Source organism: Gopherus evgoodei, chromosome 11 (genome assembly GCF_007399415.2).
Source record: "Gopherus evgoodei ecotype Sinaloan lineage chromosome 11, rGopEvg1_v1.p, whole genome shotgun sequence".
NCBI classification, from domain to species: Eukaryota; Metazoa; Chordata; order Testudines; family Testudinidae; genus Gopherus; species Gopherus evgoodei.
Window position 1 is genome coordinate 51,795,037 of NC_044332.1, and position 15,128 is coordinate 51,810,164.

At 42.5% G+C, this 15,128-nt stretch overlaps 1 protein-coding gene across 3 annotated transcripts in view; it reads right to left on the bottom strand.

Moving 5' to 3' along the window:
• The window catches only part of GALNT13 (polypeptide N-acetylgalactosaminyltransferase 13), a 456,737-nt gene that overhangs the window by 314,316 nt on the left and 127,293 nt on the right, over positions 1-15,128 (bottom strand). For all 3 annotated transcript variants that reach the window (XM_030580270.1, XM_030580269.1, XM_030580271.1), the window contains exon 2: positions 10,383-10,632. In XM_030580270.1, coding sequence (XP_030436130.1) covers positions 10,383-10,524 — 142 coding nt within the window. In that variant the 5' untranslated portion in view covers positions 10,525-10,632. The remainder of the gene's footprint in view (positions 1-10,382; positions 10,633-15,128) is intronic.

Genomic DNA, 15,128 nt, shown 5'->3' on the forward strand with positions numbered 1-15,128 from the left:
AGTGAGAGGGCGACGTCCGGGCGAAGGGACCATTCGTGCGAAAGGAAGGATCTGCTCAGACAGTCTGCCAGCGTGTTCCATACTCCGGGGAGAAAGGAAGCCATGAGGTGAATGGAGTGGAATATACAAAAGTCCCAGAGCCGCATCACCTCCTGACATAGGAGAGAGAATCTCATGCTGCCCTGCTTGTTGATATAGTACATGGTAGTCGTGTTGTCAGTGAATACCGAGACACAGCGACCTTGAAGCTGATGGGAGAACGCTTGGCAAGCAAGCAACTCCTGTATGTTGATGTGGAGGGCCACTTCCTGAGGGGACCACTGGCCCTGCGTCCTCAGGGTTCCGAGGTGGGCCCCCCAGCCCAGGTCTGAGGCATCCGTTGCTAGGGATACCGAGGGTTGGGGCGGATGAAACGGGAGCCCCGCACACACTACCGACTGGTCTAGCCACCACCGGAGGGAATCCAATACCTCCTGGGGGATGGTGATAACCGCGTCCAGCAGATGTCTGGCCAGACGGTACTGTGTGATGAGCCAAGACTGGAGAGGCCTCATGCGAAGCCGCGCATAACCCGTAACAAAGGTGCAGGCCGCCATGTGGCCTAAGAGGGTTAGGCACGTCCTTATAGAGGTCAAGGGAGCCGTCTGTAGGCGTCGAATGATGGCCGACAGCGACTGGAACCTGGGCAGCAGAATGGCCCTGGCCAAGGTGGAGTCCAGAATGGCCCCGATGAACTCTATCCTCTGCGTGGGGAGTAGAGTGGACTTGTCCACGTTGATAATGAGGCCCAAAGCTCCAAAGAGCCTGCTGATCTTGTGGACGTGGTCGTCGAGGTAGGGGAATACGTGTATGCGACTGCGCCAAAGATATGCGACGACGACAGCCATGCATTTCATGAATACCCTCGGGGCCGTGGAGAGGCCAAATGGGAGGACCGCAAATTGATAATGATGGCGGTCGACCACGAACCGAAGGAAGTGTCTGTGTTGCGGAAAAATGGCTATATGAAAATAAGCGTCCTGCATGTCGAGGGCAGCGTACCAGTCTCCAGGATCCAGAGATGGGATAATGGTCCCCAGGGATACCATGTGGAATTTCACCTTCGCCATATGTTTGCTGAGTTCTTGCAGGTCGAGGATAGGTCTGAGGCCTCCCTTGGCCTTGGGGGATCAGAAAGTAGCGGGAATAAAACCCCTTGCCCTTCTCGTTCTCTGGAACCGCCTCTATGGCTCCTTTGTCGAGGAGCGTCCGCACCTCCTGAAGGAGGAATTGCTCGTGAGAGGGGTCCCTGAAGAGGGACAAGGGTGGGGGGCAGGAGGGAGGGTGTGAAATAAATTGCAGACGGTATCCCGTTTGCACAGTGCGTAAGACCCAACGGTCAGAAGTTATTTGGGTCCACGCCGGGAGGAAGAACGAAAGGCAGTCGGAAAAACAGGGGAGACGGGTCCGTGGGGGAAACTGGTACAGCATCCTTGGGCGCACCTTCAAAATGAAGGTTTTAGGCCAGGTGGGGCTTTGGAGGAGCTCTGATTCTGCCCCCCTTGGTTGCCCGATTGTCTGCGCCTGCCATTCCTGCTTTGGCGTCTACTAAAGTCCTGCCGCTGGTGGTACTGGGGATACGGCTGGCGTTGCTGTTGCTGTTGTGGCCGGAAGGGTCTGCGCTGCGTCCCGGGAGTGCATGATGACCCTATTGTCTTTCAGGCTTTTCAGCCTGGGGTCCGTCTTCTCTGAAAACAGGCCCTGACCTTCAAATGAGAGGTCCTGGATGGTGTGTTGGAGCTCCGGAGGAAGGCCAGAAACCTGTAGCCAGGAGATGCGGTGCATTGTAACCCCTAAAGCCAGAGTTCTAGCAGCCAAGTCTGCCACGTCCAAGGATGCCTGCAATGAAGTTCTTGCGATCTTCTTGCCTTCATCAAGAATTGCCGCGAATTCTTGACACGCATCCTGAGGCAACAACTCCTTAAACTTATCCGCTGCCACCCAGAAGTTATAGGCATAGCAACTAAGGAGGGCCTGCTGGTTAGAGACCCTAAGTTGGAGGGCACCCGCTGAGTAGACCTTCCGACCTAGCAGGTCCATACACCTCGCCTCCTTGGACTTCGGTGCTGGGGCCTGCTGCCCGTGATGCTCCCTCTCGTTCACAGACTGCACGACGAGGGAGCACGGGGTTGGGTGTACATGCAGGTACTCATATCCTCTGGAGGGTGCCATATACTTGCGCTCCACCCCGTGTGCAGCAGGAGGGATGGAGGCCGGTGATTGCCAGATGGTATTAACATTGGCTTGGATAGTCCTGATAAAGGGAAGGGCGACTCTGGTGGGAGCATCCACTGAGAGAATGTTCACCACAGGGTCTTCGATTTCTGAAACCTCCTCAGCCTGCAAGTTTAAGTTTTGCGCTACACGCCTGAGGAGGTCCTAGTGCGCCCTGAGGTCGAGTGCGGGAGGACTGGAAGATGACGTTCCCAACACTGCCTCATCGGGGGAGGACGACGAGGAGACCCCCAGTAGGAGTGGGTCCACGGGGGGGGCTCCGTCTGTACCAGCGCCTCTGATTCCGGAGGCAGCTCAGGGTCCTGCTGGTTGGACCGGTCTTCCCCTGCCGGAGAGGGGGGGAGGACGAGACAATAAGGCCTCCGGCACCCTGCGCTCAGACGTCACAGGCTGAGGAGGAATTTGTTGAGGGCCCTGGGCTTGATGGTACGCCCCGGGGTGTCCAGAAACCCCACTGCTGCGGTCCCTGATCCTGTGGAGGAGGGTCATGGAAGAGGGCCGCAGGTCTGTTTGCGTCTAGGGCGTACATGCTGTCTGTCTGCGATGAGACAGACGGCTGCCGGGTGGACCAGGGTGGGGCCAAACGTGGCTGGTAGGGATCATCGGTGTCGAGACCGAGGGATCTTCTCGGTGCCAGGTACCAGTACCGGGAATCGTACCGGTGCCAGGATCGGGACAGGGACCTGCCTCCGGCGCGGTGCCGGGAGGTTGACCGGGGTGCTGATCGCCGATGGGAACGGCTCCTGGAGTCTAGCTGCCGGTAGCGGCGACTCGATCCAGACCGGTGCCAGGAGTAGCGAGACTGTCTGGAGGATGACTGGCGCCGCGAGTGCGACCGATACCGCCAAGGGGAGCGGCGCCGGGACTGTGAGCAGCACCTGGAGCGAGAACGTCCACGGTGTCGGGACCTCGAAGGGGATCAGTGCCAGCTGGGCGAGTCCGGAGACTGTGCTCGCATTGTCGCAGGCTTGCCTCTGGATATGACCCGCACCGGGGGTTGAGGCTGGGTAGGCTCCGTGAGAGCAATTAGGTCCTGCACCGAAGCGAAAGTCTCTGGCGTCGAAGGGACCAATAGCTCATCCCAGATCTTATAGGGGAGCTAGGAGGGACCGGACTCGACGGACCTCCGTGGCCCAGAGTAGACAGAATCCCTGCTGGTGGTGCCGCGGCCGAGATAGGAGCCGGGCGCTCCGCTCAAGCCTGCAAGGATGGAGTCGCAGACTTCGAGGGTCTTGCTTCGGGTCCCGGTGCCGGGGAAGGTCGGTGCTGGGGTGTCTTTCCGGTGCCAGCGCGGTCCGATGCCGGCGCGGAGCCGGCGCTCTGTGTCGAGGCCACAGGATTAAGTGCCGCTTCCATTAGGAGAGTCCTTAACCTCTGGTCCCTCTCCTTTTTTTGTCTGAGGCTTAAAAGCCTTACAGATGCAGCACTTGTCTGAAATGTGCGATTCCCCCAGGCACTTCAGACAGGCGTCCTGGGGATCGCTGGTCAGCATCGGCTTTTTACAGGCCGAGCATTGCTTGAACCCCAGTGAACCAGGCATGGGCCCGGTGCCGGGCGCAGGGAAGGGCTACAGCCCAAACCCGCTAATAAAGAATATACAACTATACTACAATTAACAATAACTAACTACAATTTACAACTATCTACAACTATGAGAATAGTGAAACGAAGGAGAGCTACGGACGTGGAGGACAGCTAGGCCGCGCTCCACAGTTCCAACGACCGACACAGCAGTAAGAAGGAACTGAGGAGCGGGTGGGTCGGCAGGGGTATATATCGAGCGCCATGGTGGCACCACTCTAGGAGGCGACCTGCCGGCCCACTGGAGTTGCTAGGGTAAAAAGTTTTCCAACGAACGTGCACGCGCGACACGCACACCTAACTGGAATGGATATGAGCAATCACTCGAAGAAGAATTAATATTTAATGATTGACAAACTGACTGAGCAAAGGCAAGGAAATTTTGAGGTGGAGACACCTGCTTTTATCTAGAGCTGGCCAAAAACTGGAAACCTCTTCCTGTGAAAAAAAATCTCTGTTTTCATTCTGAACAGTGACAAAATGTCAAAAAAATAATAATAAATGTTTTTTTTCACAGGAAGGGGTTTCAAGCAAAAATGTGTTTCAGGAGAAAAAAAAACAGAAATTTTTGGCTTGCCAGCTGCCCGAGTCTATCTATCTGGACTGGAAGGCATGCTCCCAGCTGCTGTGTAGATATACCCTGAGACGCACATGGTCCAGAGCTAGTGACTTCAGATTAAGGGGGAGGGATAGCTCAGTGGTTTGAGCATTAGCTTGTTAAACCCAGGGTTTTGAGTTCAATCCTTGAGGGGGTCATTTGGGGATTGGTCCTGGTTTGAGCAGGGGGTTGGACTAGATGATCTCCTGAGGTCCCTTCCAACCCTGATGTTCTATGATTCCCAAGTATAAAGTACAGGACAGAGATGGGGGGGGAGGGGAGACGGTATTTTGGACATTCATGCCCTTGTGTGCATTTATTCAACAACAGGCAGACGTGATAGCTACAACTGTAGTTAAGGTTGCCCAACACTTTGCTTTAAGAATTCCTTTTCAGTTATGTGTAGTAACTTCCTGAAATTTTAACCTTTGAGGCTGAAATTTTCCTGGCTGCCTCAGGCTACTTTACTTACACACACCCCCCTCCCTCAAAAAAAGGATTTGGCCATTTCTAGATATTAGTTTAGCAAAAAGATTATTTTGCCCTCCCTCCTCCACCCCCCAAACTATTTCATTGAGAAGGGAGCATTCTTGGAGCAGGGACTTGAAATTTAGGGGTGGGATCTGGCACAGATATCCCTGGTTTCAGGGATGGGCCTTTTACTTTCCCCATGAAAATCCATCCAAACCGGACAAGTCATAAAATCTCCAAAAGCCTAAATTCACACATGCTCAGCAGAGACATATTAGAGAGTGTGGCAGCTAAAGTTTTCAAAGACTCCTTCTGTACTGGGTGGGAGCTGAAGATTTTTACTCTGCAATTACTCCTCCCAGTTCCTAGGAGGTGCTCTGTTTCTCCAGTACTCTAAATACTGAAACCTTCTGGAACCCAGGCAGTATGGAGAAGGAGAAGTACTACAAAAGACCTAGTCTGTGTCATCAGAGTGTATCAAATAAATGGGGAACTAGTCCAAAATCTGTTTCTACTCAGTGAACAGGCAACAGCAAGCTTCTTTAGGATGATGTTGAGGTTAATATTTAAGGCAATCAGATAGAACAAATTATGAACATTTAAAATTAAAGAACCCCAAATTACCTTTTTCTTCTATTTCTTAAAAGTAAATTCTTGATGTGATCCAGTGGTTACTTTAATTAACCAACTATCTTCTCTCTAACAAGATGCTTGCTCAAAATACAGGAACAAATATATGGCGTAAAGAAAGCATTATTCAAATACCAACTCCAGTTTAGGATAACATTTGCATCAAGATGAAGAGATTGTTCAGTTGATCCCACCTAATACAGCAGACACACTATTTCATACCACATGGCCCCTCCACTATACTGGCCAGCAAACCTAAAGATGTACAGCCAAATGCTGGTGGATAATACTAGACAAGGATGTGCTGTTCCATACTTCCACTGCCTATAGCTTAGCAACAATTGTACTGGTATTAACTTTTAGAATCATTTAATCTAATGCCTTAATTGGCACAAGAACACTTGACACCTTAATTTAGGAGATTTAACAATTATCACAGATTAGAAGGCATGGAATGACTACTTGTTATTTTACCCATGGCTAAAAATTTAGTTATACAGAAGTAGTAGTCCTTCCCTTCTACTAATTAACGACAAGAGTAAGGGATTAAATGACCTTACAATAATTAGTACATAGATTCTTGGTCTACATTTTATAAAATAATGGGTAGAGGTGTTGGCTTTTATGTTTTACAGCTATTCTACACACTCTCTTTCGGAGGTATTCATAAACTTATTTTACAAGAATATCACAATCAATCAACAAAATATTTAAAACAATAAGATGTCATATGCAGATGCAAGTACAAATTTAGACAACACTTGTAGAGGAAAAGAGTCTTTATAGACTTACTATTTTTATTTTCATTGTTCCATTTTTGTTGTGTTTAAATTTTAAAAAATAAGTTTATAATAATGTTAGAAAATGTGGATATTTAATAAGCACTCTAGATATATAGTTAAAATTTTGCATAGCTGATAGTATAAGACTATGAAAATGTATTACATTTATTAAAATATTTACACAAAAAACAGTCCTGTAAACAGCCCTGTAAACTGATGGGCATAATCAAACCTCAGGGTTCTGTCTATACGTAGCAGTTTGCAGAACTACAGGCTTAAAAATATTTCTAAAATATTTCCTGTATTGTAAACTATTTCAAACAACAAATTGACAAGAATTTTCAAGAGGATTAAATGTGTTATGTGGCAGCACAAGAGAAAAAATATTTTAGTACATCCACATTTTGAATCTGAAATACGTGAGTTAACACATCTTACTGGATATTCTAAATAAAATATTTGGGTCATTCAACAGTCCCGCTCCTGCTCCAACTGAAGCTGATGGCAAAACAGACGCCATCTTTATTCTGGAAGGTAGATATTTATGTAATACAATTTACATATTGATTTGACTACTCTAGAAATACTACTGAAATAAAAAACTCCGTATGAGTGTCAGACATTTGGATTCCCTAATTTACAGCTGCTAGTTAGGAGAAGAGAAACAAACAAAAAAAAAAGTATGCAGCAATTACTTATGCAACTATTCATTAAGCTAATTAACTGCTGTAGTTTGCACAGTACAGAACTGTCTTTAAAACCAAAAGCTTTTTATACAAATGCTATGTTAACAGAGCATATTAGACTTGACACTGGAAAACAACTAAACCAGGCAATTCCAGTTTAAGAGAGTTGCTTCGATTTCACTCAGCATGTGGTTACCAAGTAAAAGGAGAGGGTCTCAAAGGGCATGGTTCTATATTCATAGAAACTGCAATTACTAGGCAGAAGCAAGCAGTAAGGATGAAATTAGATTGTCATTGTTTTGTTGCTTTAAGTCAGAAGTTTAATGTAATTTTAACAGACTTAAAAAAAACAACCATGCAATGCACAAGAAATCTTCCAATGAAATTGTATAGAGTATGAGGGACCCAGGGACAACATGAATATAATTATTACAGTTCTGCAATGAACAGTTACAACTTTAAGTATTTTCCTAGGAGCAGAGTACCTCCCCCCTCACCCCCACACACAATGACTCCATATTGTATTTGCCAAAATTCTGAATAGGAAGGTTATTACATATTCTGTACAACCCTTCCTCCACAAAACCCAGACACACTGTTGCAGTAATACTACATTATAAGTTTAATAGCTTCAGTTGCAATGGAGAGAAGAGAATTCTGCAGAGAAATCATGTCACCCTATAACACATTAAATCCAATAAACTGGATATTAAAATTCAAGAAAAGATGCCTACTGCAGTCTAGTCACTCAAATTGATTATGAAATAAAATCTGGTGGATTATGTACAGGGTTTTTAAAAATAATTTATTTAGCTAACCCATACAAATTAGAAAAATGTTTAGCCCTGTGATGGTCAGATGCATACATTTCAATATAAATTCTGAAGAGAAAAAAAAAAACTTAAGTAAACTGACATTAAAAAAATAAGCACAGAGTTAACACCAAAACAAAAACCACTGTCGAATTGTCTCATTTTTTATTTTACAATGAGATCAGCAAGCAAATTGTTAAGATTAGTATAATTATCTATGAAAAGCATGTTCTGACAACAGTACAGTATCTTTTGAGAAATCTCTACTTTGTACTTTAGAGCAGTGGTTCTCAGCCAGGGATCTGGAGCCCCCTCTGGGGCCATGAGCAGGCTTCACAGGGGCCACCAAGCAAGGGGAGCATTAGACTTTTTGGGACCAAAGGCAGAAAGTTGAAGCCCCACTGCATATGGCTGAAGCCAAAGCCTGAGCAACATAGCTTCGTAGGGTCCCCTGTGGCATGGGGCCCTTGCCAACTGCCCTGCTTGCTACCCTCTAATGCTAGACCTGGCTCTTATATGCAATAGAACAATACTTGTGCACCGTGGAGTTTTTATAGCATGCTGGGTGCCTGAGAAAGAAAAAGGTTGAGAACCCCTGCCTTAGAGGTAATCTGTGCTCCTCTTTCTGCAGCTCATGATAAAGACAAATCAATTTTTTAGTTACAATAGTCCAGATCTTGATCAAGTATTCCCACTAAAATCAAACACACTAGATTACCCAAATCTAAAACCTAAACGCAAGAAATTAAAACAAGTAAGACAATATCAAAATAGACATATAGCAATGAATCCCTAGGATGCTTTTAAGCACCTTTATTATTTAGTTAGGGCTTTGGGTTTGTTTTCATTTTTTTTTAAATGGATGAAATCCTCCAAGTCCTTTCTCAGACAGAGCTATTATTTACCAAAGTCTTTATTCAAACTTTTGTAACAAATCCAATACATGTACCAAGAAAGAGACAATTTTTTTATACATTCATTTACTTTACAACTGAATATTTCGGACACACAAAACCAACTCAATCACTAGTTATAGCCTTTGTAATAGAATTCTACTTATTTATTTCACTATACACAAAGGAAGCTCTAAACTCAGAAAAAGACAGGCAAACCTACATCTACTGGCTGAGAAGCCAGACAGATTTTTGCTGACTCAGGCACTGACTGCTTTTAGCAACTGATCTGACTGAATCAGTTCAACAAATGACAAACTGATCATTCCAAACTGAAATGATCCATCCTGAGATATTTCAACCTTTAGCAGAAACAGCAATTGAACTGAGCCTTACATACAAAACAAAAACAAATGGCAGAAGGACTGATTTATTCCCAACTTTTGTCCACAGATCAGTGCATTAATCCACATATGCATTCATTAGAAAACTGATGGCCTTGTACACTCTCTTTTGCATATTCTCAGCAAAAGATACATTATAAATACAGTAGTTAAATGGGACTTGTCCCAATCCCATTAGAGACTCAAACTACTTTGCCTCCTGCATAGACTGTACCTAGACTTCCTAGCAGAGGTAAGCAATTAATTCATAATGAAAAATTTGACAAATTTTACTTCCTCTTCTGTTTGTTAATTTTCCACTGATTAAGATTCTCCAACGTATCCATTAAACCAAAATTCCCTTTCAAATATCAATGACTTATTCCTGCTCTGGGAGGTTGTTTTCAAACAAGTATCAGTCTACATTTCAACTGTTATTTGAACACACTGGACAGAAGAAGCAACGTTATTCTTAGCCAATGAGAAACTTTAGAACCAGTTTGCAGTACAAATATTCACAATTACACATTCAATTTTGCTTTCCATGACTATTTCTGTTATAATCTCTTAAGATTCAGTTTCCATTTAGATAACTGCCAATAAAGCAAATTATTAAGATATTTGATGAAAGCAAAACAGACAACTCTAGTTCATTTAATCTTCTGAATGAACATTGGAGGAGGGAGGTTTTTGGGTGGATGGCAGGGGGTGGTGGAGGGGGACGGGAAGAGGGGGAGTAGGATGGAGGAGAAAGAGTGGCTAAATATTTGCCAGTCTCTACCCCCTATGCAGCTACAGTTAAATCAAACATGATCCTGATGTCTCTCTATGGAAGAATAAGTAAAAGAGTTTTTTTGTTGTTTAAGTTTTCTGACTAGAGTTAAACCAAACTTTTAATTCAACATGTACCATAATAAATGCAGTTACATAGACTCTGCATATCAACTGATTTGCATGTCAGTCAAGTTTTTCCTTTATGAAAAACTCTTCACAAAACTGTGGTTTCTCCTACACAAATACTTCCATGTAAATGGGAGCTGTATATTTAATTTTATTTATACAAAATTGTCTGAGCTGCTAGTATGCTAATCATCTAATATTAAGACAAATTAACATAACCAACAAGCTGAACTAAATACAGTAATATGAATCAGAATGCTTGAGATTCTGATATTTTACATACATAACATAACACAGTCCAAGTTCCAGGTCAGGACAAATTCTTCCAAACAAATCTGTGACCTTTGTACATAATTTAGAACTTGGGCTTACCCCTTAGAGCAGGCAGCAGTGACCTCTCTTTCTTGTCATCACATTTATTACATTCACTGAAGTACAAGAGTAAAAAGACATCCACAAGCACCCACATCAGAGAGGTGGCAAGAACCACCTTGCAATAGACAAATCTCCTCATCTCTTGTCTTGGATTTTAGTTCACACACTGAGTAAAGATGGCTATTGCTGGGATGTATCCAAGCCACGTGGTTAAATTCCAGTTTGAAAGTGAAGTCGAGCGCATCCACTGCAATTAAAGAAAAAAATATTTGAATTACCTAACAAGTATACATGGTTTAAGGTGCAAAATGATACAAACATATAATGCTGAGATGCTTTTCCTCTCTTTTAAAAATTAAACTATTTTCCTTTCTCCTGTACCTAACTATCCTCTTTGTAACGTTAACCCATCTTTCAAAGATTTGTTTTCTATGCTTTTGTGAAGAGACCAGTACTTCTGTTTTTTTTCCTGTGTTGGATTATATTTTATTCAGATGTCTGTAAAACCAAAAAACAGAGTGACCCTGCCACTGAAGTTCAAACCTCCACTTTAGTACCAGATGTCACTGAAGGAAGAGTGCCACACGATACTCCATCTACTTACGTGGAATACTGCCTTGAAAAGAGTATGTTTGGGGAGGGGGATTAAACTTATCTATTCATCATTCTATTGTAATATATTAAAGTTAGATTGTAAGTTTAAACTTTCACATCTACCATTACAAAGGCATTCCACGCAGAAATGGGAAATCATATAGGACACTTCCTGTATTGATGCCAGGTTTCAAAAACAGTGTCCTAACATTCAGCAGCTGGATACCTTACTGAGGGCCTAATAAAACAAAATATGCTATCTATTAGCACTTACATACATGTCTTTTCCAAAAATAAATGACAGTTCAGAGACAGCCCTCATTTGGAAGAGCATGCTCCATTCTGAGGATCCAAATTTTAAGCTACTTAAAAGACTATTGAAATGGTAAACTACCTTCTTGCTATTGGAAAAAAAAAAATCTACTGGCTTCTCAAAAAGAGGGCAACAAGGCTAACAAAATTTCATCTTCTCTGGGGGACCCAAACTAATTTAGGGCATGGATTACTTTACAAGCATGTATATACATGCCACACTATCCCTCTACTACACTGGTCTGCTCTCTTCTTGTAAGAGTCCTCCTTACTAGAGCACTGAGACAGGAGGATTCTTGTATATTTCAATGTTCTCCCTGAGGATTAAAAACAAAAACAAAAGCTGAGGAAGGATGCAATTCAAACATACTCTCCCTCAAACAAAGCCATAGCTGGTAAGCCTGATTTTAGGCTAGTGAGCAATGACCCTTAGAAATGTTTACCCCTCTAGCTTTGCCCTTATCTAGTCCCTGTTCTGTATTCTTTTAGTGTCAGCTGTGTGCTCAGAACACTACAGAATGTGGAAGCTGACACACTCCTTGTCCCAAGGAACTTACAATTCAATTATGACTCAAAATATTTTATATACCTTTGTTGGTGGATCACCACTGAATGGTTACATTTTGGGGGGTTGGGGTGGGAAGGGGGAGAGTAGGAAGGGTTGGAAAAAAGCAGGAGAATCTGCTGCTCAGGCTCTGTTACTCCTGTCTGGAGCACATAAGAGTACTTAAATAGCCACTAGAAGGGTCACAATGAAGGAAAAGAAGATTTAGAGAGCCCCCCAAACCAGTTCCAATAAGGTATAAGACCCTCTCCTTAATTTTCAGCATAGCTCTGGGAATAAGATTAGCTGGTTAATTCATGTTCCTTAGAAGCATAGGGTATGCCTACATTGCAGTTAAACACCTGCAGCTACCCCATGTCAGCTGACTCAGGCTTGCTGGGCTCCAGCTTGTGATGTTCACATTCAGGCTCAGGCAGAGCCAGAGCTCTGGGACCTTCCCATGAGGCAGAACTCGGAGTTCAGCCTGAGCCTAGATGTCTACACTGCAATTGAACAGCCCCGTAACATGAGCCCAAGTCAACAACACGGGCCAGCCACAGTGCAATGTAGACATACCCATAGAAATGTAGGGCTGGAAGGGACCTAGAGAAGCTATTAAGTCCAGCCCCCTGCACTGAGGAGTGACCAAGTAAACACAGCCCAACCATGACAGATGTTTGTCTAATGTGTTCCTAAAAACCTCCAGTGAGGGGAACTCCACAACCTCTCGTTAACCTGTTCCAGTGTTTCACTATCCTTATAGTTTGAAAGTTTTTCCTAATATGTAACCTAAAATCTCCCTTACTGAAAATTATGTCAATTACTTCTTGTCATATCTTCAGTGGGCATGGAAAACAATTGATCACCATCCTGTCTCTAACAGCCCTAAACATATTTGAAGACTCACCAGGTTCTTGTTCAGTCTTCTTTTCTCAAGACTAAACATGCCCAGTTTTTTTATCCTTTCCTCATAGATCAGATTTTCTAAATCATTTTATCATTTTTGTTGCTCTCCTATGGACTCTCTCCTAAAGAGAGGTGTCCAGAATTGGACACGCTACACCTGTTGAGGTCTCATCAGCGACAAGTAGAGCAGGACAATTGTCTCGTGTCTTACATATGACATTCTACCTTAAGCTTCATGAACAACTGCTCAGATTTACTTCCTTTTAAAAAAATATTTAAGCAATAGTGTAGTAAATTAAAAACATTTAGAATTGAGGGAGTTCCCACATAAGGATGTTGGTATTTGGGGCCTAATCTGTTTATATTATTTCATATTTGTTGATGGTGGTTTGTTTTAACTGAGCGCCCATTTAAATGTTACATTTCTTTTTCTCCTTTAAATATACAAATCTACAACACTGCACATGGTATACCTAACTCCTCCCTCACCCACCACTATGTTTATCCAAAGACCAATAAAAACACTTTGCAATAGTGCTGAATTTCATTAACAGAATAATTCATAATAAAAAAATAAAGTATAACGTGACTAAGTTTAATTACATACTAAACAGATGAGAAAGATAAAGATAGTATAAATTTAAATATAACCCTTGAAATGGTTCCTAAAAGTACCATTTCTGTACTTGATATCTGATGAACTTTTCTACATGTCCCAGTTCTAAATGTACGGGCCTCAGACAGAGATCTTTATTAAAATCAGGGGAAATTATGACTGATATGCTAGGTCTCCCCCATTCCCTACCACTATAGAGATTATAATTAGCTTTTGGGATGCTTAGCAGAATCATTATGTGTTCAATACCAAAGATGTACTTGGTGCTATATAAGGCACAAATACAGACCCTCCCCCAAGGATCTTATAATCTAGAAGAACCTGTCTCTTCAATTAGGTTTACTTATTTATATTAAAAATAATAATAATAAAACCACAGCTGTTAGATTGGGCTAGATTAAATCTTCTTCTGTGACCCAGGCTGTATAAGTTTAACACTGTCTCTTTTGATGCAAGAGCCACTCCAACCTGCTGCTGAACTTTTTTCCTTAATTGTGAAATTTACCAGTGCTCCAATAAAGCTTGGGCAATAAACTATACTCAGTTAATAGTGAATGGTAATAATGGAAAATTAATTTTGGCAGTAAATTGCTCTTATGTTAAGAACATTTGGAATAAAAATTTCTACCTGGATTCTAAAGAAAAAAAATCTGCTCTGCAGTTTAAAAAAGTCAGACAATTCAGGATATTTTTGTTCATTATGCAAATAGAGACTGTTATTTCAATGTATGTAGCAGTGCATGCTGTGCATTGACATCAGATTCTAGCACTTAAGAATAGACAAAGTACCTTAGATAGAATCTGTAATTTATTAACAGAAAAAGAATGGGAGGCATAACTCTTAACTCCTTTAAATCTTCATTTTAAGATGACAATTAACATATCTCAGAACTAGAGGAAGAGCCACCAGCAGATATTTTCATTTAACATTTGGTAATAGCCCTAGCCAGTTATGTACTAAATAGACAGACTTCTTATATATGTTGAAGACAAAACTATAAGAGTCCAAGTTTAATCTTTTTTGGAGACTAATTTTTTGGCCACATTAAAAGTAAAGTCACATTATTAAGAAGAAACCACTTTATCTATTACAACTTTTAAGTCAGTTTATGTTTCAATTAAGGACCAGTTCCTAAACAAAAGAAAACCATGTAATATTTTTGCAATATTTCTCTCTTCTGAACTTCAAACAGCATACACACATGAAGCATTAACATCAATAAGATGCATTTTAAACACAGAATACAGATTATATTCCTTCAGTTTAAAAATTGAAAGTATTTCTTTCCAGCACACCTTGCCCCAGAAACCCTGACCTCTTGACAGATGTGTTGGAGACTCCATTCCAGTTGTCCTTGTTTCTGGCAATGAGCTAATGGATTTTCAAGGGTCTACTTTTCCCTGTAAATGCTTTATATTAGAAAACATTTCTTTATATTAAAAATTAAAAGTATTTAAAATTATCAGAAACAAATGGCTTGAAGCAAGAAGTTGGATACAATGCTGATTGCCCAAAGAATCAATGTATCTGGTTAACAATACTGTCAGGAGTTAGTGTTAAAAATAAACACACACTCATGGAACTAGCATGCAGTTTAGCATGCATCTATCACTTCTAGCTCTTTTTAACCCATTCCACAACACTCACTGTTTGCTTAGAATGTAACCTCTTCAGGACAGGGACCTTGTCTTTATTCTCACTGCCTTGCACACCACTGTGCCATAATATATATATTCCAGACAAAAAAAAAAGTACATTAAAAGAATATTA